Consider the following 25,319-nt stretch of genomic DNA (forward strand, 5'->3'; position numbering starts at 1 on the left):
CGAGTTTGCAGTGAACATTTTGTATGTGGAGCCAACAAAGCGGGATCCCGTTTGTTAAGCGAGAGGTGCAGAAGACAAAGAGACTGAGCTGCACTTTCTTGTTCTTGTGGTTTTACAGCGACATTGAGTCTTGGTCTCTTTGCAGTGGAAGTTGTTTCTTGGTGAACAGCTGGTGCCTTTTACTTTGGCGTTGAGATTTTTAAATTCGTAACCGAGGCTGAGCGAGGGATCGGGATTTTGCTTTGATGGCGCAATACAAATGTTCGCTGCATTCGCTGATCGGCTTTGTCAAAAGACGCATCCCACTCTAAAATCAATCAAACATGGCGGTTTGATGTTCACTTTTTCCGAGAATCCTTCCCAGTATGCATTGCGTAATGACCGGAAGTCTGAGATTCTTGATCTGTCTATTACAAGTGGTTTTATAGTTTAAAAAATACCTAGAAGAACTGGGATTGTGACTGTGAGCGGTGTCGCCTCTCCACAGATCTGACATGTAACTTGGTCCGATTTGGTTGCCATGAAGATAGAAAGGTTTAATGTCATACTGTGAAAAACTCCAGGCAAAGAAATAAATAAATCTATGGAGAAAAGTATTTGACGGACTCCCCAAAAGAAAAGTTACATAATGGGTCATTCCACGCCAAATTTCTAAATGCCCCTGCTTGACCATCTCAGATTTGACTGAAAAAAATTCAAAAAGTCCCAAATTTTAGCTCCCAACTCACAAAAATAAAGCAGAACACCATCATAAATGTTGGATAATTAAAAACGGACATTTAGTCTTTCTAAAACGGTCAATTTTTTGTTGGTGGGTGCTGTCATTTTTTCGGTATAACATGGTAAAGATGGCACCAAATTGATTTATTTTTTCCATTTTTAACACTTAATATCTTCTAGAGCGTTCATCACAGTTCAATATCAAACCTCTGTCTTTGAAATTGCACTTTCCACATTCCTTCAAAGACGCCCTCAGATTTGAAGAGGAGAATTTTCGAGCAAATTCCAGCCGCCAGAAATCTGTGATAAACCAAAAGCACATGTGTAAAAGTCCAGATTCCACAAGTACATTTGACAAATTTTAACCTTTGAAAATTTGAAGGACCTGCCTTAAATAATTTATTAAATACACCGATCTGAAAACTCAGCTCAAAACAGGTCAGGGGGCAGAATTGACAAAATATTTTTAATGACAAAACTATAAGGAGTTGGGAGCTAAGATTTGGGACTTTTCTTATTGGAAAGTGTGTGAACCTCCTAGAATTTTCAGTCAAATCTAAGATAGTCGAGGGGGCATTCGGAGATTTGCCGTGGAATGACCTTGATGCATCTTTAAACATATTGAATTTACAAAGAGAAAGATTTGGCGTTTACAAATTTGACTGATTAAAGGGACTGTAGAGCTCAACAGTGAACACCCACCCCCCTGGTTCTGGAAGTAAATGTGTCATTCATTTTTCCCCACAGGCTTTCCAGAAAAAATAAATATATTAAAAGTCTGAAAGCTTCGGGTGAATCAGCTTTGTCTTAACTAATGACCACAGGACCCATAATTTCATTTTCGCTAACTTATTAAAACATTTAGTCAAATCTTGCACTTTTAAGATGCTTTTAAGATTTAAAACAACCACGTCATGGAGAGTATTACTATTATTAACATTATAAATCTTTATTAAGAACTCAGAAAGCACATATGGTTAAGAAATACACATTATAGATCAGAAGTTATTTTTGAGAAACAGAAAATATTGTGGAGGGCTGGTCCAAAATGCTTAACTAAATTCTGCGTAATATTAATTGTATTTCTTTATAAAAAACAGTAAATATCATTGTTCTGATGAGCTGGTAAGACTGGTAAGAGTTTATTTTACGACTAAGCAATGAAAAGGTGAGGGGCCTTATAAAAAATGTCATTAAAAACACCTCTAAAATAAAAGCAACGCAGCTTTAGTTCATGCCTGAGGTAAAATTATAAAATACGTTCCAAATGAGCCGTATGTGGCCCTGGAGCTGTACAACGCCCAGGTCTGATATAGATGTTTACTGCATACTATCAAAAATAATTATTATATTAAAAAAAGAGATAAACAGAAGCATTATTATAACCTCTATTCCCTACAATAGAGACATGAGCGCCAACAATGCCATATTTCAGAGGTTAACGTCCCAGGGCTTACCTCAGGACAGACTAAAGCATAAATAACAGCATTAGAGGCGGCGTTTACAAGTCTAGACATAAAACCGTACTGCAGATGTGGAAGTGCAGCAGAACCAGAGTGTACAGAACAACGAGCAAACATCAGGCACTACTGGAGGTTACTAGGTTCATTTTTCAGACCAAGAGTTTGTTTTCATACCTGACGGTTTCGACTGCTCACTCACGCTCTTCCTCAGAGTGGTCACGTTGCTTTGACATGTCTGATCAGATGATTTATTAGGGCTGGGTTTCATTAAGAAGTTGCCGATACCTTACCTCGATACATAGGCCATGATACGATACATATCTTTATAGCTTTCGACAACGTATATTTCAAATCGATTCGATACAGTTCAATAAAAAAACAATGTGATATTAAAAGTCTTTGTTAAATCACTTCTTGTGCAAAGTGAATATGAAACACAAACATTTTAATCATCAAAACAGTAAAAATGTCAAATAAATGAGTTTCCTTTCTCTAAACACGCAACAAAACTGTAGCTCCGTAACAAAATAATTTAGTAAAATTAACCAAAAAATACTCAATACAGCAGCCCACGTTATCGATACTGTATCATCACATTAAACAACATGATATATCAATATTTCAATATTTTTGCACGCCCCTATACTATGATTTATACAGGTTTTGTCTTCCTACCGGTGGAGGCAGGACGACAGCGCCATCTGCAGTCCGACTTCCTCAGGACAGTATCCCAGGTGTGTGAAAGTAAAACCTGGGATACTGTGGAAGACTAGTGAGTAGGGATATAACAATAACAGAAATATCGTGATATCGCATCGTCAAAGTTCTCACAATAATATCGTGGACCATCACAGTATATCGAATAATAAATCTCTTTGCTGAAATTAAGAGTTATGGTGCAGCTGTAGCTAAAAAAAAGACAGAGGGAACTACATAGACCATGATCCTTTGCTCCATTTCAGTGCAGACTACAAGAAGAAATAACAGTTTTAAGCACTTTTAAGTTCTTTCAGGGTTAAGTCTTGTCAAGACATTTTAAGAGAAAAAATTTGCATATTCACAGTTTTGTTAGCCTCCACAAAATATCTCAAGAAATATCGTACCATGAGATGCATATCGTGAAAATATTGTACCAAGAGATTTGGATTTTGTTACATTCCTAATCGTGAGCCTCTCCACCATGTCATGAGCTTTCCCACAATATCACAATAAATATTGTACCATGAGGTTCATACCGTGATGATATCGTGTCGTGAGACTTGGATATCGTTACACCTCTACTAGTGAGCAGTCGAAACTGTCAGGTATGAAAACAAACCATTGGTCTGAAAAAAGAACCTAATAACATAAATTATCCGAAGACCAAATAAACCTCATTGGACTTTCAGGCACTACTGTATCTAGGGACCCTCAGCAGCAGTCACATTGAATTATTATAGGCCACTATGAGTCTCTGCATACTGGACTTTTTGTAGCTCCACCACAGTTGTGCAGTGTACGCAGGAGAGCAGTAGGATTTAAATAAAGCTACCTTTACCTCAGCAGAACTTATGTACTAGCATGGTATTAAGAGTAGCTGGTTCACTTTCAAACTCTATGGCAGACATGTCAAACTCAGGCCTGGGGGCAAAATCTGGCACACGATACAATTATATTTGGCCCGCGAGATCACATTAAATATGTATTAGAGCTGCCCACCAGCTACAGATTGGCTATAAATGTTGTTATTATTATTTTATATTATGTTTGTTCTGGATTCAATGTTTAAGCAAAACTATTACTAAACATTTATTTTAAAAAGAAAAGGTTTAACATTACATACCTCAAAAGAAGAGAAAAGATTTATTTTCAGTAAATATTTAGTTTGGTCCACGACTTAGTGCCAGGTTTTAATTTTGTCCCTCTGTGAATTTGAGTTTGACACCCCTGGACTATGGGAACAAATTATGGAAAATTTACTTCTAGAACCAGAGTTGGACTTTGAAGTAGACCGGACTGTTGAGCTCCATGGACATCTTTTCTGGTGGGGGTGTGCATCACTGACTTGTCTCCATGGAGATGTTATTGCTTTACCTTGAATGCTCCACAGTACGGCATTAAACTGGTCTGTCGTGTATTTATTCAATGACTGTTTTTAAAATAAAATCCTTCAAAAAATAACATGTTTTCTTACTGTGAACACGCTCGCCTCTCCACAGATCTGACCTGTAACTTGGTCTAGTGCTGCTTCTCCAATACCCCCAACCAGAAAAGTTCCATACTGCATTATTATTACTTTTAACTGGCTACACTGCAAAAAAACAAAATTTAGTCAAGTTAAGATGACTTGAATTAAGAAAGTTTTATCCTGATTTGAGTAAATTTCACTTTTTTTTTTCACAAGTAAAATCATCTGCCAGTGGAGTAAGACTTTTTATACTTAAAATATGAAAATACATCTACATCTGCTACACTTAAAATAAGAAAAACAACAACTTTTTGCCCTTAAAATAAGAAACAAAATCTAATGTTGCTTGAATTAAGAAAAACACACTTGCTCCATTGGTAGAAAATTTTACTTGCCATGCTGAGTCTACTCAAATAAAGTCCTTTTTTTTTCTTAATTTAAGTCTTATTAACTTACCTAGATATAGTTTTTTTGTTTTTTTTTTCCAGTGTAGCTGGAGCGCGTCTAATAGCCCGGAAAATACGGTAAATGTCTGTGTTGATAGAATAATTTTAGAAGTAAAACCAACCTTGCATTTGAAGGATTTATGTCTGAACAGCAGCATTGAGTTGTACTTCCTGATAGAAAGCTCGGCAGTGGCGGACTGATATATGAGAAAATAGTCCCTCAATGCAACGATTCATGAGATGCAAGGTTAGTTTTATTTCAAACATTATTCTATAGACACAGACATTCACATGGACAGTCTGGTGTAATAACAGATTTGCTTTGGGTGTTTTGTGAAGCAGTAAGACTGTTTTTAGTGGCAGGATAACTATCGCCGTTGACATAGCACCAGTGACCTCTGCAAATACAAGGACTGGATGGAATATTTAAAAAAGTGTCTCCACACGTCTCCAACACTCTGGCTCACTAGGAAATGAGGTCCCATGTCCAAAATTCTGGACTGTCCCTTTAAGCAAAAAGACAAAGGTACATTTATTGCTTATTTATTTCTACAAAATGTAAATGTGTGTAAGAAAAATGTCCAAAAATCCATTGTGGCTAAGATCTTATCTATACATCGGTCAGTGTGTCCTTTTACCTCTTGTAGGCCATCAGATAATGTGACATGGGTAGAAGCAGGCCCTGTTTTTATAGATTCTACGTGTGATTAAAGACGAGATAAATCATAGTTTGTTACTGAAAAATGCAAAAGCTAAGATGAGTCTGGGCCATGAGAAGTAGAAATCAGAACTCCACCCTGTGCTGTTTTAAAACGATTGTGATAATGAGACGATAATGAAACCCCTGTGTTAAATATGCATCGACTTGAATAAAACATATCACTCTGTATGTCTGAAGAGAGCACTGGTCAGTTGTTTTTTAACATTTTGGGTTATTTTAAAGCTGCACTGCATAACATTTCTAGGGGAGGATGTGTTATCTGCTTATCTCCATGGAAACGTTGTTGCTTTGTTTAGATCAAGGGTGTCAAACTCAAATTCACAGAGGGCCAAAATAAAAAACTGGAACTAAGTCGTGGGCCAAACTAAATATTTATTGTTATTAAAATAAATGTTTAATAATAATTTTGCTTAAACATTGAATCCAGAAAAGCAGAATATAAAATAATAACACAATTTTAAATAAATAATGTCTCTATAGTCTATCTGTAGCCGGTGGTTCAGCTCTAATACATAATTGAGATGATCTCAGGGCCCAAATATAATTATATCACAGGCCAAATTTTGCCTCTGAGCCTGAGTCTGGCATGTCTGGTCTAGAATGTTCCACAGTAAAGATTAAACCTGTCTACAACAAGGAAAAAAAGCAGATTACGGTTCTACGCTACTTTACAATTCAGATCTGTGGAGAGTTGAACCTATTCACAGAAGGATTTTTTAGTGAATACGATTTGTATTTTTGAGTAATCGAAGAAAAAAAAAAAAAGAAGAAATGTTAGATGGATATGTTATGTTTAAAGTCATCCTATGGAACATTCTAGGCAAAGCAATAATATAACCATGGAGATGTAGAAGTAGGAGTAGAAGTAGGAGGAGAAAAGTTGAACCTTTAACATGGAGGTATGACTTTGTTTCGGAATATATACAGGAATGTAAGTAAAGGATCATAAATGTATTATTTTCAAGTTTTTAGGTCGTCATTCTACACCTATAAACATTCATGGGTTTAGCTTCCCATTATCGGCAACATTTAGAGGATTTTTACGATTCAGATTAGTCACAGCAGATCCAACTAAAATACATTTTTTGCATTTCACTTCGTTTCACTTCGTAGAAACCATCTGACCTCGCAGTGTTAGGATCCGTTCACTCGACAGTAGGTGGGTACTTTTTTTATTTAACCAATCGCTGCTATTTGGTCATGATGTATGTAATGCACCGCTAATGGGGCAAACTGGTACATTAAGATTTTCCCAAATCCCGTAGGAAGAAGGACAATAACGTCTTTCTCCTTGATGAAATTCACCAAACATTCTCTTTGTTCCGGCTTTAAATTCTCGATCTCAGGAATCACTGACAACACAGAATATATGTCTCTTCGCTGATTGGTTGGTGCCCAAACTTGCACTTCCGGGGTTTTTGCAAATCATCTAATGTATTCTGATTCCTGACCTAGTTGGTGGAGAGAAATGAAATTGAGCGGAGGCACTAATGTAGCACCCTAGAACCCAAATCTAGATCAGAGGTCTGTGCAGGACAGAATTTTCAGTCCTGCTCCCGCAAAGAATTATAATTTTCATTCCCACTCCCGCCCTCATCTGCGATATTTTGTCCCGCTCCCGCCTGCAAATTCCGCAAGATGGGTACATTCACTTTCTTGAGCTTTATCAAATACAGAGAAGCGGAAAGAAATTGTATATGTTGTTGTATATGTTATAACTGAATATATTGGACAGAAAAAGTACCAAACTGAAAGATTATCTGATTATTTTACAGAACATTTAAACTTAAAGGTCATATATATTAACGCAAAATTGACTCTTGAGAACTTTAAGCCGTGTTATAATGTTGTTTCCTCATCAAAAACAGACCTGGAGTTGTGTTTTGTGTTTTTATTCACACATGTTTGAGTAACTCTTTATTATTAGTCTGTCTACGTCCCCAAACCTCACTCAAAACACAACTCCAGATCTGTTTGTGATGAGGAAACAAGATTATAACTTAGATCATAAAATAGCATAATATGGGACCTTTAAATGAGTAACAAAAAAACACCAAAACATGCAAATAGGCCCCACTAGGTCGAGGAATTGAACCAGAAACCCTCTTGTGGTAAGGTGAGAGTTAAACTGCACAGCTAAAAGGAAAAGAAGACTGCACCCAAATGTGTCTTAATGCAAGATTTTCCACTTGAATTAATGAGAGAGTCTAAAAAGGCACATAATTACTCTGCTACATGTGTGAAATCTGCGATAGGAGCTGCCATGACAACTGCATTTGTGTTCAACTTTTTAATCTCGGCTTTGTTTTAAGAGTAACCTTCAATTTTCTGCACTTTATGTTCTTTTCTCATTTATTCTGTCAATCTAAGACTTATCGTTTGTGCTTATAAAAAAAACAACAACAAATTATGAATGTATGAATGCAATTATAGTGTTAAAAAATGTCAGTACGGCACACAAGTAATCTTCAACTTTCCATAAAAGCATTCATAAGTAACTTAAAGGTGCACAGTGTAACTTTTTGCTCCGCTTGGAATGTTCCACAGTGTGGCATTGAACAGCTCTACTTTACATTTATTCAATTACAGGCAGTGTTGGGAAGGTGACTTTTAAAATGTAATCCCCTACAGATTACAGATTACATACCCCAAAATGTAGTTTGTAAAGGAATCCATTAAATTACTTAAAGTGAGTAATGTAATCTGAATACTTTGGATTACTTGATTTGCTGTAGAGAAGCAAAGACGAGGAAATCTTCACACGAGATGTTTTGTCTGATAAAAGAAAATGAAAAAGCCCAGACTTTACTTAACCATATTAAAAGTATTATTGATAGAAGAGGAGGAGACACAAGTCTGCACAGCCTGGTTTAGTCCTGTTAAATCCTGTTTGAGACCTAGTTTAGACCTGGTTTTAGTCCTGGTTTAGTTCTGGTTTAATCTTGGTTTAGTCCTGGTTTAGACCTGGTTTGGACCTGGTTTAGACTTGGTTTTAGTCCTGGTTTAGTCCTAGTTTAGACCTGGATTTAGACCTGGTTTAGACCAGGTTTAGACCTGGTTTAGACCTGGTTTAGACCTGGTTTAGACCTGGTTTAGGTTTAGACCTGGTTTAGACCTGGTTTAGACCTGGTTTTAGACCTGGTTTAGTCCTGGTTTAGACCTGGTTTAGACCTGGTTTAGATCTGGTTTAGACCTGATTTTAGACCTAGTTTTAGACATGGTTTAGTCCTGGTTTAGTCCTGGTTTAGACCTGGTTTAGACCTGGTTTTAGACCTAGTTTTAGACTGTGGTTTAGTCCTGGTTTAGACCTGGTTTTAGACCTGTTTAGACCTGGTTTTAGACCTGGTTTAGACCTGGTTTAGACCTGGTTTAGTGTCCAGCAATGAGTGGAATTACAAAAAAAAAAAAAAAAGGATATAGCCCAAAATGTGAAAACAGGAAAATACCGCTGTTTAATCCATTTATTTCAACAAAGTAACTGTAATCTAATTACCACTCACTGAAACAGTAACTGTAATCGAATACAGTTACTCATAATTTGTACTCTGATTACGTAACTCTGGTACATGTAATCTGTTACTCCTCAACACTGATTACAGGTGATTTTACAGCTCAAAAATACCTAGAAAAATTGACATTCTGACTTGTAACTTGGTCTGGTTTGGGTTCTATGAGGATAGAAAGGTTTAATGCCGTATTGTGAAACATTCCAGACAAAGCAATAACGTGGAAAAAAGCATTTGACGGATCCTCCAGCAGAAAAGTTACACAATGCGCCTTTAACAAAGAGCCAATCGAGATACAAAGGTACATTGTGCAAATATATGCGCTGTACTTTAGATTAGGCTGAGAGTAAAAGCTTTCATAAGATCTATTATAATATTTGACATCAATTACTCGCATAAAACTATTTACTATTTATCAAACACACTGAACTCATGGATTAAATGGATTAAAATGAAAACAAATCATCTGACTGAATTTTTTATTTCTGTTTTGTTGTGTCATGTCGCTGTGTTTTCCATTATCCTGTAAGCCCCTCTAGTATTACATTTACATAATATAACAATAATTCAAGCCAAGGTGAGACTTTACTATTGTCATTAATTGGATATAAATTAGGAAATATTAAGTTTTTAGTGCAAATTTATTTCAGTGACAATGGTGCGTAAGAAAAAAGTAAATTAGGGCTGTTCTTTCACCTGTTCATTGTTTCAAATAGACCTTTCTTTCGATCGTTAATATTATTATTGTTGTTTTGAGATGTGTGTGTAAATCCTATGTGCATAGAGCAGTGTGTCTGGTGAAGTGAATGAGACTGGGGCAACCGGGGTGAGCTGGAGACCAAGTGCCTGTTATTAAGTGCATCATGGCAAATAAAGCCAAAAAACTCTTGAGCAACAAACTGCAGTGGTTATTGGGCTCACGCACTCATGAGGTTCAGAATAAACCTCAAAGGACGAGCGGCTGCTGCGACTCTCCGGCCCTGGAGAAGAACACGGATCTCTCTTCTGTCCTCTGACCACGGTAGTATTATTATTATTAGTAGAGAAGTAGTAGAAGTAGTAGTAACAGTAGGAGGAGTAGTAGGAGTAGTAGTAGTAGTAGTAGCAGTAGCAGTAGTAGGAGTAGCAGTAGTAGTAGTAGTAGTAGCAGTAGTAGTAGTAGTAGTAGTAGTAGTAGTAGTAGTAGTAGTAGTAGTAGTAGTAGTAGTAGTAGTAGTAGTAGTAGTAGTAGTAGTAGTAGTAGTAGTAGTAGTAGTAGTAGTAGTAGTAGTAGTAGTAGTAGTAGTAGTAGTAGTAGTAGTAGTAGTAGTAGTAGTAGTAGTAGTAGTAGTAGTAGTAGTAGTAGTAGTAGTAGCGTAGTAGTAGTAGTAGGAGGAGGAGTAGCAGTAGTAGTAGTAATAATAGGAGTAGTAGGAGCAGGAGCAGTAGTAGTAGTAGTAGTAGTAGTAGTAGTAGTAGTAGTAGTAGTAGTAGTAGGAGGAGTAGTAGTAGTAGGAGTAGTAGGAGGAGGAGTAGTAGTAGTAATAGGAGTCATAATATTAACAGTAGTAGTAGTAGTAGGAGGAGTAGCAGTAGTAGTAGTAGTAATAGGAGTAGTAGGTGCAGTAGTACTAGTAGTAGTAGTAGTAGTAGTAGTAGTAGTAGAGCAGTAGTAGTAGTAGTAGTAGTAGTAGTAGTAGTAGTAGTAAGTAGTAGTAGTAGTAGTAGTAGCAGTAGTAGGAGAAGTAGTAGAAGTTGTTGTAGTAGTAGTAGTAGTAGGAGTAGAAGTAGGAGTAGTAGTAGTAGTAGTAGTAGCAGTAGTAGTGGTAACAGTAGTAGGAGTAGAAGTAGTAGTAGTAGTAGTAGTAGTAGTAGTAGTAGGAGTAGTAGCAGTAGTAGGAGTAGAAGTAGTAGGAGCAGTAGTAGTAGTAGAATAGTAGTAGTAGTAGCAGTAGTAGTAGTAGTAGTAGTAGTTGTTGTAATAGTAGTAGGAGTAGTAGTAATAGTAGTAGGAGTAGAAAGTAGTAGTAGTAGTAGTAGTAACAGTAGTAGGAGTAATAGTAGTAGTAGAGTAGTAGTACTATATCTCGTAGTAGTCTACAGCCAAATTGTTTCATAGTCGTCGTGTTGTTAGTCTACACTAAAGTAGCATGGCATTTATTTATTTATTTCATGCACAACAAAACTTTAAAATATATACTACAAAAAACATACCACAAGCAAAACCAGGACTTAACTAAGACTAAACCAGAACTGATCCAAGTCCGAACTAAACCAGGACTATCTACAGACAACACTCGAGTGAAACCATAAAGCAGAGTGAACGTTGCAGAAGCTGAGTCCAAAACAGTGACTATGTTAGGGTGCACAGTGACACCTACTGGTCAGACATATAATTCAGAAATACACTGCATCACACATAAACACCAAACTGTACTGCATCAAATTAAATACACTGATGTAAAATATACTAAATAACAAATACCAAGATTAATAATTTACGTTATAATCAATCCTTCTTACAATATTTAAGCTCCAACATGAACAATAACTTCAAAATAAAGAGCAAAGGACAACATAATTTCAACACAACTCTTGAAAACGTAATCAATAATTCCAGTGTTTCCCACGACGACTGATTAAGAAAATTTAACCAAATGCCCATCACTAGTTTAAACAGACTGCTTAAATATGAACTACAGACAATAAGTGATATTTAAAGGAAAATTATGAATACAGAATGTTTTTGAGTCTGCATAGTCTGAAAAATAAATCTTTGGGAAACACTGCCTGTACTTTTGCAATATGCCCACAAACGAAAACCAAATCAATCTCACAAAAATAACCGATACTGCCTTAAAAACAAGATTTCGAACTCACAAAACCAACAGGAGAAAGCAGAACATTCAGACAAATACTGAAGCTAAAATAGACCCAAACTATGTCCATAAATTACACGAGTTGCAGATAAACAGGTAAACAGCGCGTGTACGAGTATATACGTGTGTAATTTGTGTAATAAAAAAGCCATCTCCCTTTGGCAACAATAAAAACCAACACAAATCACTCGAGCAAGAAATAAAGCTTACAAAAAAAGCACAAAAGTAAAGTAAAAGCTGATCCTACCTCCAGCGATGGCGGTTTTCTTCCCCACGGCGACAGTCACAGCGGTGGTGGAGATGACGATTCTTCCAGCTGGTAAAAACAAAACAAGTAATAATTAACACAAATAAACTAAAAATACTGAAACCAAGCATGCAAATGAGAGCATTGTACGGCATACACTGCAAATTTCTCTGATCAGGCCAAGATTTTAAAATGTTTATCAGGTTATTCATCTTGTTTTCAGATTTATTATGTACTTACTAGTTGTACATTGGATAAATTCTAGTCTAGAAGTAGTTTATTTTACGACAACAGATGCATCACGAATTTCGGACTTCGAGTCACTGCGCAACGCATACTGGAAAGGATTTTCCGAAAAAGTGAGCATCAAACCGCCATGTTTGTTTTCCCAGTGATACGCGTCTATTGGGATTCTAGTCTTTTCAAGTCTTTTGAAACATATCACTTTTGTTTCTTGTTCTGATATTGTCATATTTTAGTTTTGGGATTCGGACATCGTAATTGTGTGGTTGTTGGATGTTCTAACAGCGGAAAACAGTTCGAGAAATGGGCTTCTGAAGTTTGCGAACTCCATAAATGCAAAAGGGAATAAGATGTGTGTGACTGGAAACCTCCGTCCAAACTGTTTCCCTTCCCAAATGAATAGAAAAATAGTGACAAGTGAAGCGATGGGCAGGATTGATCCACATAAAGGATGAAAAAGGAAACTTTTGACTGCTGAAGAAATCATCCCAAGTTTGCAATGAACATTTTTTATGTGGAGCGCTCAACCTTGGTTACGAATTTAAAAACTCAAAGGCAAAGCGAAAGGCACCAGCTGTTCACCAAGAAACACCTTCCACTGCAAAGAGACCAAGACGTGATGTTGCTGTAAAACCACAAGAACAAGAAAGTGCAGCTCAGTTTGTTTGTCTTCTGCACCTCTCGCTTAACAAACGGGATCCTGCTTTGTTGTTGCTCCACATACAAAATATTCACTGCAAACAGGGGATGATTTCTTAGGCAGTCAAAGGTTTCCTTTTTGGTCCTTCCAGTGGATCAATCCTGCCCATCGCCTTCACCTTTCACTATTTGTCAATTCCGTTGGGAAGAGAAACAGTTTGAACAGAGGGTTGCAATCACACACATCTGATTCACTTTTGCAGGTATGGAGTTCGCAAACTTCTGAAGCCAATTTCTCGAGCCTTTTTCCGCTGTTAGGATCCAACAACCACACAATTATGAAGTCTGAATCCCAAAACTAAAATATGACAATATCAGAACCAGAAACAAAAGCGATGATTCAAAAGACTAGAAAAGTTTTGACAATTGACGCATCCCACTGGGAAAACAAACATGGTGGTTTGATGCTCACTTTTTCGGAAAATCCTTCCCAGTATGTATTGCGCGATGACCGGAAGTCTGAAATTCGTGATGTATGTATTTGTCAAGAAAAACTATCTTGCTGCATGGACAGATTATTTCACAACTTTTAAGTCATTTTCTGATAGATTTAAGTGTTTATATCTTAATTTTGGCCAAGCTTTTTGCAGTGTATGAACAGAAAATATGTACATTAACTTTAACTTTGTCAGCAGGAAATGTTTGCAAATTTGTGATGATGTGCGCAGATTAAACTGATCTTAAACGTGCGTTGTGTGACTTTTCTAGTGGATCCGTCAAATGCTTTTCTCCATGGAGATGTTATTGCTTTGTCTGAAATGTTTCACAGTATGGCATTAAACCTTTCTATCACCACGGAGACCAAAACAGACCAAGATACAGGTCAGATCTGGGGAGAGGCGACGCCGCTCACAGTCAGAATGTTTGTTTTTTGAAGTATTTTTGAGCTATAAAACCAGCTGTAATTGAGTAAATAAAAATAAAGTAGAGCTGTTTAATGTCACACTGTGGAACATTCCAGACAGAGCAATGACACATCCATAAAAACAAGCAGGTGACGGACCCTCGACCAAAAAGTTACACAGTGCACCTTTAAACACAAGCCTATTTCAACTCTCTGCAAAATTAAACCTACAATTCGAAAGCCCCAATTTTTAAACATTATGTTATTGCTTTGCCTGGAATGTTCCACAGTATGATTTTAAACTTATCTATCCCCATGGAGACAAAAAATGTGACCACACCGGTCTAAATTACAGGTCAGATCTGCGGAAAGGCGAGCCCAGTCACAGTTCGAACACCTTTTTTTGAGGTATTTTTGCGCAATAAAACATCTAATATACAATAAAAGCAAGATGAACATGTGATACGGTGGCGTCTCCATGGTGACAAGGACGTGGCGGATTCTCTACCAGGAAAGTCGCATATTGAACCTTTAACTAACCTGGTTTCCACGGCAAACAACACATTCCGGGCAGAGCAACGACATCTCCAGAGAAACAAGCAGGTGATGGACTAAACATGCACATCACAGCTTTCTACTGTATATGAAGTACTGAGAATTTGTGGACAGTAGAGATTAACTTCGTCAGCGGGAAATGTTTGTAAATATGAGACTGAGCGGATGAAACTGAGCAGGTAATAATGATAAAAGCCATGCATTTATCGGCCTGTGCAAAGCTCTCATGCCGACTGACTGCTGCCAACTGTCACACAGCCTGTTTACAGACCGATTACAATCCAAATATTATACAACCAAGATCATAATAAGCAGAAACTAAGCTATAAAAACTATTTAAAGGTCCTATATTATGCGATATTGACTCTTTATGCCATGTTATAATGTTGTTTCCTCGTCGCAAACAGACCTAAAGTTGTGTTTTGTTTCATTCACTCACACATGTTTAACACACAAATCCTGCATATTTAGGCTGAGTTCTTCTCTCAAACAGAAAACACTCTGCTCCACCTTGTGACGTCATCTGGTAATACAGGAAGTGCTCCACTGTGTTTTTAAACTCCATACACCTTCACTCGAATCATTTGGATCGTTTTAGTCCTGGAATTGCTGATCTCTACTGAACAATATAAAAGAACTTCGCACATCAGTTACTTGAGACGGGTGCGTTGGAGGAGAGGGAGCAGCCCAAGAACATAGAGAAAAATCCCGCACACCGTCTCAAATTGTGAGATTTATTAGGACAAACCACGCAACGTTTCGGCACTAAGCCTAAATTTGCAAGTAAGACAGTGTGTGGGATTTTTCTCTATGATCTCTACTGAATGAAGGTAACTTGAAAACTTTCGCTTCATGACATCACAAGGTGGAACAGAGCATTTTGAGTTTTGAAGATCTAGTTAGAGCAGACATGTCAAACTCAGGTCCAGGGGCAAAATTTGGCCCACGATATAATTATATTTGGCCTTTGAGATCATATCAAATGTATTGGAGCTGTCCGCCGGCTACACACAGACTATAGAGACATTATTTATTTAAAATGTTGTTATTATTTTGTATTTTGCTTGTTCTGGATTCAATGTTGAAGCAAAACTATTATTAAACATTTAAATACATTTAACATTTTAAAAAAACATTTACAAAAGTTAAAGTTTGACAAAGTTTGTGTCAGTTTTTAAATAAGGTTTGAAAACAAACACAACTCTCTTTTTCAGAAAACATAAAACATATCATTTAGTAGATAAGTGGATTTAAAAAAAAAAAACTTAAATAGAAAGCTTGCATGCCTAGTAATTGACAGTTTTCCTCTACCCTCCTCCCCCTCTTCCTCCATCTCCTCTTCCTCCTCCTCCTCCTCATCATCATCCTCTTCTTCCTCCTCTTCTTCTTCTCTGTTAACCTCCCTGCGCTCTCTCACTCCCTCCTCCTCTTCCTCCGACTCGACGTCCACCTCCTCTGAACTCAAGGTGGCGCTATAGTCGGCCTCATAGTCCCTAAATACATCTGAACGTACATCGACAAAACTATTTAACCTCTCACCGACAAAAAAAATATAGTTTGTTGAGCTGGTTTATGGATAATATCTTTGTTATAACTGGGCCTATTCACATGAAACAAAAACTGGAACAAAGTGTCGTCTCTTTCAGTATAAACTAACAAAAGTAAAGCTGTTTTTTTTCACAACAGCTTCAGTAAATAGTGCGATTATTCACCTCTAATCACGTAATTGTTGTGAGTTAATAGGACTTTAAGTCATAAAATTTATATCCCTAACAAATAATGATAAGTTTCAGCATTTGTGGATCATGAGTTTGGATATTTCTTCTAAAAACAGTGACTCTCCTCTGCCCTGCATCTGAAATTACAACACCAAATTCACTTGTATTGTAGGCACTGCTCTGTCTAAAGCTCTGTTACTCAAGTTTAGGGTGACCAGATTTTCAAAATTCTAAACTGGGACACACCTGGGTTGGGATGTTTGGTATAAATAAAATTGTGAAAAGAGTGTGTAAAATTGTGCATTCTTGTGTCAGTCATAATCTATGAGGCTTCTGTCACTGGATTTTTTTGCTTTATGGTTATTCGCAAACACAAATTTCTGTATTTTGGCAAAACAAATGACAATTTATGCTCCACTTTACTGTTGGCAGGAACCAGACTAGTCAAAATGGTGATAGTCCTGTTTTAGTCCTGTTTAGAGTTGACATAATCCTGTTCTAATTTTAGTTTACATACATTTCTTGTATAAAACTGGGACAAATCACTGGTTTTGAATAAATCTGCTGGGACAGGGTAGCCAGGCTGGTGCCATCTAGTGCCTCCGCTCAGTTTCATTTCTCTCCAGCAACTAGGTCAGGAATCAAAATACACTAGACGAAGTAAGAACCCTGAAAGTTGTAGACCGAGCACTGGCCAATCAGCGAAGAGTTGTGAGGCCATGACATCAAACTCAAGCGCCTGTCTGGGTCCCTTTTGTGGTACAGCACAACAGTAAACAAAGCGTCGAGATGGATGTAGACAATACAGACTTTGCATTTTTTGTTGCACCTTTAATTCAGACATGTTCACTCTCTGCTTTGTTTGCTGTTGTGCCGACAATTACTTGGACATCGCTGAGCGTTCCGGCGCATTACATACGTCACAACCAAAGAGCAGCAACTGGTTGAATAAAAAAAGTACCCGCCTAAAGTCGAGCGAACGAATCCTAATGCTGCGAGGTCAGACGGTTTCCATGAAGTGAAACCGGCTGATGAATCATTCTAGGGACAGGGGACACAGGGCTCTCAAAACTGTCCCGGGCAAATAGAGACGTCTGGTCACCCTACTCAAATTAGACTTTAATCTGAGCTTTAATTTAACACCATCTGACCAAAAAGAGATGGCTACAACAGGTGAGCTTTGTCTCAGGCTCGCTAGCATCAGCCAACAGCTTTTCAGTTTTTCCATTAGTCGCTCTCACCTTTTTGTTGAAAATCAAACACCTAAACATGACCATGAACACTTGGAGTGTTTTTTTTAGTTCTCAGATAATCTAGAAACCTATCAGGCTGTGTTTGCTGATGTGTACATTATGACACCATGGTAAATTCTGAACATTCCACGATAGACACACATGCAAATATATGAATTTACACCACGAGATAATCCTGTGTAGTCCACTGACAGAGAAGAGTTAGTTGACAGAGAAAGACAAACATAGATTACTCATTCATTAGAAGGTTAGTGCATTCACATTAGTATTGTGTTGATATTATGAGTCTGAGTTGGTGAAGGTGAATCCCAACCCTAACCCCATACCTCTGGAGTCCTGTCTGGGCATGTAGTACACAAACTGTCCAGCAGGGTTCTCAGCGGCTCGGCGGTACCACAGGGGAAACTGGTCCAACGTGAACAGATTCTCTTTGTCTGATGAGGTCAGGAAAGACCTGCAGAGAGGAGGCAAAAATAGAGACTGAAAACTACCCCACAAACACAGCAGTGCACACAAGAACACATGGTCAGGTGTGAATGAGTGAGCGCGGGGGATGAGCTGCCTGGCAAATCCAGAATGATATCTCTCTGTATTTTTTTTTTTTTTACAGGTCAGTTCGTTCACCTTTCCCTCTGCTGCGCCTCGAGCCACAAACAAACATGATCGTCCAATCAGATTTGTTTATTTTAGTGATGAGTGTGAAACGAAGGAGCTCGTTGGTCACCTATGATCACTGTTGGGCAAGTTACTTTAAAACTGTAATGTGTTATTTATGACTTGTTACTGTCATTTCAAAGTAATTCGTTACATTACAATATTGCTGTATTTAAAATGTAAAACATTACATTACCATTGCAGCACTTTTAAGTTACTCTCACCAAAATAACTGTGAAGATGCTGAACTTTTGCACCGTATATGGACTGAACCAGGACTAAACCAGGACAGAACTAAGGACTGAACCAGGACTAAACCAGGTCTAAACCAGGACTAAACCAGAGCTGAACCAGGACTAAACTAGGTCGAAACCAGGACTGAACCGAGGACTAATCTTGGCCTAGACCTTAGAACCCTGCAAGGCGCGATCGGGCATCAGCTCCGGTTAAGCCCCGTGGATTGTGGGCGAAAGGACTGATGCTCCATGGGGATAACTGCAGTTCTGCACCGGGTTTCACCGCTGCTGATATCACGGTGATTTTAACGAATTTATATGAAGAAAAACTCAGTCCAGGTTAAAAATGCTTTGTAATGCGCGTTACTGACATTTGTACCGAATAAAATATTACTTTTTTTTTCCCTGTAATGCAACATCACTGCATTACAGCGAAAAGCAATGTATTACAGTAATTTGTTAGTTTTATAACGCGTTACTCCCAACATTGCCTATGATTCACAAATAAAACTAATTTCTCTCACCTCAGATTAACACAGTTTAGTGCTTCGCCCACAGAAATTTGCAATGTTTATCACCTCCTTATAATATGTTTTTCCTGTATTTTTTCCAGCACCAACAGACTGGTGTGCATCTCTGATTGGTTAATTAAACTGTCAATCACACCCATTTGAAAACTGAGAGATTCAGCAGTGACCAGACTCACATCTTCATAAAGTACTGAAGAAGTGTGTGTTCTGGATCCCAGGCAATGTGATGAGTATTAGAGTCAGTCACAATGCCACTAATAAATGAGTCTATTATCACAATTTGGATGAACAAGTCATACAGTTGAACAGTCAAATAAAAGAGAAAACGCACACCTAAATTTTTGTAGAGGTGCAAATACAAGGATCAGCAACTAAAAAGTGAAAAAATGCATAGCACTCTCAGATGGAAGATGTCCAAAAGCTTTTATTTATTCTTAAATCATTTTTCAGCAAAAAGCACCTGGGCTGGCAACCCAAAGCAAGAAAAATGATCTGACGATGACTTTTTGCAGAAACATTATAAAAAAAAAAAAAAAGCTTTTGGACATCGGCCATCTGAGTGTGTTGTGCATTTTTTTCACTTTACAGTTGAACAGTAACTTCACCTGCCAATTTTTAGACAGATTTATTTTCTCATACATAGTCAGTGTGGGTGAAATCTGTTTTGGAGACTGCATAATATTTCTGGAATGATCCGCGTTTGTGCACTCACTTTGACACTCTGTTTTCCACCCCTGTGTATCTCTGGACTCTCATTAGGCCTGAACGTGTCCCCAGGAAAGCAGTTTCTACTCCGTCATCGACGCTGAAAGACAAAAGAATAACAGGAATATATAAACAGACAATAAACTCCAAGTGACAATTCAAAGGCATTTGTGTGTGTAATTACCCAGAGGCGTTGAGCATGAGTGCGGTCCAATAGGCTTCCATAGGAGCCGTAACGACAGCATCAAACAGAGTCTGCGACAACAACAGGGTATCACCTGGAAGAAAGGAAGGAAAACATTACAATTTATAAGTCAAAACTAAATATTCTATCTTTTGAATGGTCAAAGTCCTCAAATTGGAGCCAATAAACAGGAAACCAAACCCATGAATAACTATCTGTTGCCTTACATTCGAGATCAGGCTCTTTCCCGGTGAGGTATCGCACCACCGCCTGAAGCTGGGTGAGTTTACGATGTGCAGGGTCAATGTCTGTCTCACAATATGTCCTACAAACAAACACAACAAAGTTTTACTGCAAAAACTGTATATCTAGACAAGTTCAAATTACATAGTCTAGAGAGGTTCATTTGTTCGTCAGATATTTTATGTTATTTGGTTCTTTTTTCAGAGTTTGTTTTCATACCTGACAGTTTCGACTGCTCACTAGCGGGCTTCCTCAGAGTGGTCATGTGATGTTGCTGTGACGTGTCTGGTCACATTTCACCTTATTTACACAGGTGTTGGCACCGTTTTCCTACCGGTGGAGGCAGCACAACAGCGCCATCTGCAGTCCGACTTCCTCAGGACAGTATCCCAGGTGTGTGAGAGTAAAAAAGCCCCCTCGTGCCGGTTTATAGTCCTGTGGGCACGTTTCTGTATTTCGATTGCCTCTTTAATCCAACAACAGTGTTTGTTTACCTACTGTCGCTGGATTAAAGAGGCAATCGTTGCCTAAAGTTAGACAACGAAATCTTTCTTTTGGTCCCTCTCGTCTCTTCTTCGTAGCTGTGATCTTCCATTTGATTTTTGATGTTTGTCATTTGGACTGTTTTTGGTAAAAGTATAGTGTTCATTTATAGTCCTTTGGGCACGTTTCCGTATTTCGATTGCCTCTTTAAGCCAACGACGGTGTTTATTTTCCTATAAACCGGGACGAGGGGGCTTTTTTACTCTCACACACCTGGGATACTGTCCTGAGGAAGTCGGACTGCAGGTGGCGCTGTCGTCCTGCCTCCACCGGTAGGAAGACAGCGCCAAAACCTGTTTAAATCAGCTGAGAAACACGTCACAGCAACATCACATGACCACTTTGAGGAAGAGCACTAGTGAGCAGTCGAAACTGTCAGGTATAAAAACAAACTCTTGGTCTGAAAAAAGAACCCAATGACATAAGTTCACATTACATTAATTATTAATGTTAATTCCAGTGGTTATTATACGATTCCTTCTGCCATAAAACCTTTAAATGGAAAGTAAATTTGCTATTGTGTACCTGATGCACTGAGGTTTGAAAGTACGGCGTCTGTTTTTCTTTTTCTTTTATTATTTATAGATTGTGCACGACCAGAGATGTGCGAACTGAATTGCCCTTTGGGATTAATAAAGTTGTTGATTGATTGATAAAATTGATCTACTTGATGGACCTAGGTTAGTTTATATTTGTTTTATTTATAGCTACAAGGTATTTCTCATTTGTCTCAATACATGGCTTATTTTAAGACACATTTTCAGGGTAACACAATTACTCTTACACCACTGGCAAATATACTTCCTAATTCAAGCTTAAAGGTGCACTGTGTAACTTTTCTGGTGCAGGTCCGTCAGCTGCTTCTCTCCATGCAGATATTGCCTTGATGTTCCAGACTGTGGCACTGCACTTATTTATCTCTATGGAGACAGCAGGCGACACCACAGGGCCAGAAACCAGTTAAATATTCTGCATCTCATAAGCAATGAATCATACCCAGTCAAAACTACTCAACTCCAGACTCATATTATTAATTCAAGTCATTTTAACCACTGATATATGAACCTGTATCTGCTATTTATAAAAACACCAAATCAAAGATGAAGTGTTATGACTTACCACTCATTGGTGATGGTGAGATCAGGGCCGTTTAAGTCATGAAGGCCTGAAAACAAAATGGATAATATAAATACATACAATAATAACAATATTTATGACAGCAGCTTAAACTTAACCCTCACCTTGACCCTAACCTTAAACCAGGACTGAACAAGGACTAAACCAGGACTAAATCATGACTACACCAGGACTTGGACTAAAAGAAAAAAAAAAACATTTTCAAATTATCGACCAATCTCAGTATTGCCTCAGCTTTAATTTTTTTTTAGAAAAGCTACATACAAACAGACTAGATACATTTATAGACATATCCAGTATCCTAAATGAAAAAAACAATCACCAATATTAGCACTAATTGAACTTATAGAGGAGATAACTAATAACACTGATGTGAAAAAGTATTCAATTGGGTTATTGATAGATTTAAAGAAAGCGTTCGACATGATGGACCACAGCATACTCTTACAAAAGATACAAAAATACGGCATCAAAGGAATATCTCTAAAGTGGATAGATCTTATTTAACAACCGAAAGCAGTTTGTACAATGGGGACATCCCAGATCCACAGGTGAAACCGTCGTCTGTGGTGTCCCACAGGGGATCTCTGCTACGCCGAAAGTTATTTCTTTTATATATATATGACTTGTACTTAGTTTCTGAAAAACTTAAATTGGTTCTCTTTGCGGATGATACAGCAATTCTGTGTTCAGTCGCTGCCTTTGCTCTCAGTGAAATGCGTCTTGTCTCTTCAGAAGCAAGTCAACAAATGAGCAGCAGTTTGGTGAGAGCTTCAGGTACTAGAACGATCTGTGACACTCAGGCTCATAGTTTACATGGAATATCTTTTCATAGGTTAGGTTAGACTCAAATAAAACATTGGGAGGAAGGATACTTGAAGCTTTATTAAAACCATTATTTTGTGGAAAACCCTAATACTGCATTTATCACTGGTCCCTATGAGAAAAAACATTGGGGTCTGACCAAATCCACTCAGCAGTGACACCTGCATCTTAAATTTAAATAATTTGGGATGGTTATGCGTGACTTTAAACAGAAATAATAACCCTAACCTCCTAACCCCTAACCTAACCCTGACTTTATCCCTCGCTTTGCAATACTAATAGGCCCTTTGCCAGCTTCTGGTGCTTGAAAATTGTAAGAATATAGAGTAGAATTAAATAAAATGTACAAGTTTACCTTCTTCAATGGAGACATTTCCCAAGAACATGTATTTTCCATATCCTTCAGTCAACACTACACCCAAACTGTAACCAAGAAAAATCATATTACGGTGTTTAATTATCTTATTTATGTATTTAATTGTCTTATTTACAATGATTTTTGGCAATAACGTTTCAAACTTACCTAAATGGAGTTTCATTGATGACTGTGTAGTAATAGTTATTCCTGAGAAACATCACTCTTAGCTGCAAAAACAAAAAAGTGAAATAAATATCAATTACTAATAAAATAACATTATTAACATTTTGGAGATATGTGTTTTTCATGCTTTCCCTTTCTCAGTCCTGTCTCTTTCAGCATTCTTATTATTACAGTGTCTGATGTTGCTTTGTTTTTATGTGATATCTAACATGTCTTTTCACAGACATATGTCACAAAGACGCTTTACAGAACATGATTCGTTCACTCCATACCCGTAAGAAAGATAATCAGACTTTGTAACATTACTGCCTAATACAGTAAATGTTTCTATACACAAATAAAACACTCTGAAAAGTTAATAAAAATCTCACCCCTTTATCCACAGAAGCTCTCACATCTAAAGATAAAGTCCCAGTTTCTCCTTTCACCATTGACGTCCTCAGCTGAAAAATAAACAAACATCATTTAGATATTTAGACAAAACTTATTTTACTGATATTTAATGATGTTCTTAAAGCAGCATTGTGCAACTTTTCTGGTGGAGAGTCTGTTAAGTGCTTTTCTCCATGGAGATGTTATTGCTTTGTCTGGAATGTTTCACAGTATGATATTAAACCTTCCTATCTTCATAAAGACCGAACCAGACCAAGACCCCACTCACAGCCAGTTTTTCTGGATATTTTCAAGCTATAAACCCACCTGTAATTTAAGAAATGTAAAGTAGAGCTGTTTAATGTCTGTCTGTGCTGTGGAGCATTCAAGCCAGAGCAATGACATATCCAATCATAATTATTAGGGTTGTAACAATAACTATTAAATAACTAATACATAATAACTAATAAATATCGTGATATCGTATCGTCAAAAGTCTCACAATAATATCATGGGCTGTCACAATATATTGAATTACACGTTCCTTTTCTTAAATACATAGTTTTACAGTGACAACAGCTTGTGAACATCGGAAAATACATGTCCCATGATTAATTTCAGTGCAGACAACATGAAGAAATGTTTTTTTATTTGAATTCTTGGGATTATGACGGAAATAATTCACACCAAAATCTTGTCAAGGTATTTTAAAAGCAAAAAAAGTGTCCTACCTACAGTTATATCAGCCTCTCCAAAATATTCCAATAAATATCATGCATAAAATAAACAACTGATACTTTGCAGCTGATCTCATCAACATTTTCCGAGGGTGTGATGCTAACTGTAGGAACTACTCTGTCTGAAGCTCTACTGGACTTTAACCTGAGCTTTATTTTAAAACAATCTGACCATAAAGAGCTGACAAAGCTGGAACTACAACAGGTGAGGAGATTTGTGCTCTTAAACAAGTCTCTCTCTCACCTTTTTGTTGAAAATCAAACTCCTAAACAGAACCATGAACGCTCGTATTGATCACAGGCTCCTAAAAAATGTGCTGTAGAAATCCATTTTGTATTTCTTCTTGAGTTTTCAGTTTTTCTTAAAAGTATTTGACAGTGCTTTGTGTCACCATTGTAACTGCAATAATACAACCCTTCAGCCCCTCACAGTTCGCAGATTACATTTACTCATATCAAAATGGGTGAAGTGTCTTGCCCAAGGACCCACTGCACTGGCCAGAGCTGGAATCGAACTGCCAACCCCCTGAGATTCTGGGTCAAATGTAAATATCGTGCCACTCACCAGTTGGTCAGTGTCCTCCCACTCCACCTCCGACAGATCCACACTGTTATAATTGGGCTTTGGTTTCAGTTTCTTTCCCTCTTTATACTAGAAAATACAAAATACAATACAATAATCATCATTATAATGTGGAGTACAAAAGAAGAGCAAAGCGCGTCACTGTAAATATCACTGATGATTATTAAAACTCTGTCTCTACCAGAGGTCGGAGGTCAGGGTGAGACAGGATGTAGCCATTATTAGTGATGAGATAAGCATAGCCATGAACTCCAAGCTGAAAATGAGACATAAATATAACTCAAATATGTGTTGTAATTCAATAATACTGTTTCATATTGTTCACATTTAAAAAATATTAAAAATATCCTCTGATAACATATTTGGCATGAGGTACAAAGCATATTTAAGCAGTAATATTTAATACAGTATTTATGGTACAATTTGAATTTACCTTGTATCTCAAAGCGAGCCTCATGAGCTCTTTGAGGGCCACATCGGTTCCGACCACACCGAGCAAAATCCCATGAGACAACTGCAAAGAAAAAACAAAAATGTATAAATAACATTGATACAGAACTCAGAGAACAATACAATACACATTTTGTTA

The 25,319-nt window shown here is 37.5% G+C and overlaps 1 protein-coding gene across 1 annotated transcript in view; it reads right to left on the reverse strand.

The window, feature by feature from the left end:
* Positions 1-25,319, reverse strand: part of cacna2d4a (calcium channel, voltage-dependent, alpha 2/delta subunit 4a) — a 305,574-nt gene that overhangs the window by 238,098 nt on the left and 42,157 nt on the right. The window contains exons 16-27 of the mRNA XM_055154037.1: positions 25,164-25,244; positions 24,912-24,986; positions 24,713-24,799; positions 23,410-23,481; positions 23,021-23,082; positions 22,853-22,920; positions 21,655-21,700; positions 19,977-20,074; positions 19,750-19,843; positions 19,573-19,665; positions 17,767-17,894; positions 12,129-12,197 (exon numbers count right to left, since the gene is read on the reverse strand). Coding sequence (XP_055010012.1) covers positions 12,129-12,197; positions 17,767-17,894; positions 19,573-19,665; positions 19,750-19,843; positions 19,977-20,074; positions 21,655-21,700; positions 22,853-22,920; positions 23,021-23,082; positions 23,410-23,481; positions 24,713-24,799; positions 24,912-24,986; positions 25,164-25,244 — 973 coding nt within the window. The remainder of the gene's footprint in view (positions 1-12,128; positions 12,198-17,766; positions 17,895-19,572; positions 19,666-19,749; positions 19,844-19,976; positions 20,075-21,654; positions 21,701-22,852; positions 22,921-23,020; positions 23,083-23,409; positions 23,482-24,712; positions 24,800-24,911; positions 24,987-25,163; positions 25,245-25,319) is intronic.

The sequence above is a fragment of the Boleophthalmus pectinirostris genome, unplaced genomic scaffold (assembly GCF_026225935.1).
Source record: "Boleophthalmus pectinirostris isolate CB_2022bp ecotype Guang Dong unplaced genomic scaffold, ASM2622593v1 HiC_scaffold_18, whole genome shotgun sequence".
NCBI classification, from domain to species: Eukaryota; Metazoa; Chordata; class Actinopteri; order Gobiiformes; family Gobiidae; genus Boleophthalmus; species Boleophthalmus pectinirostris.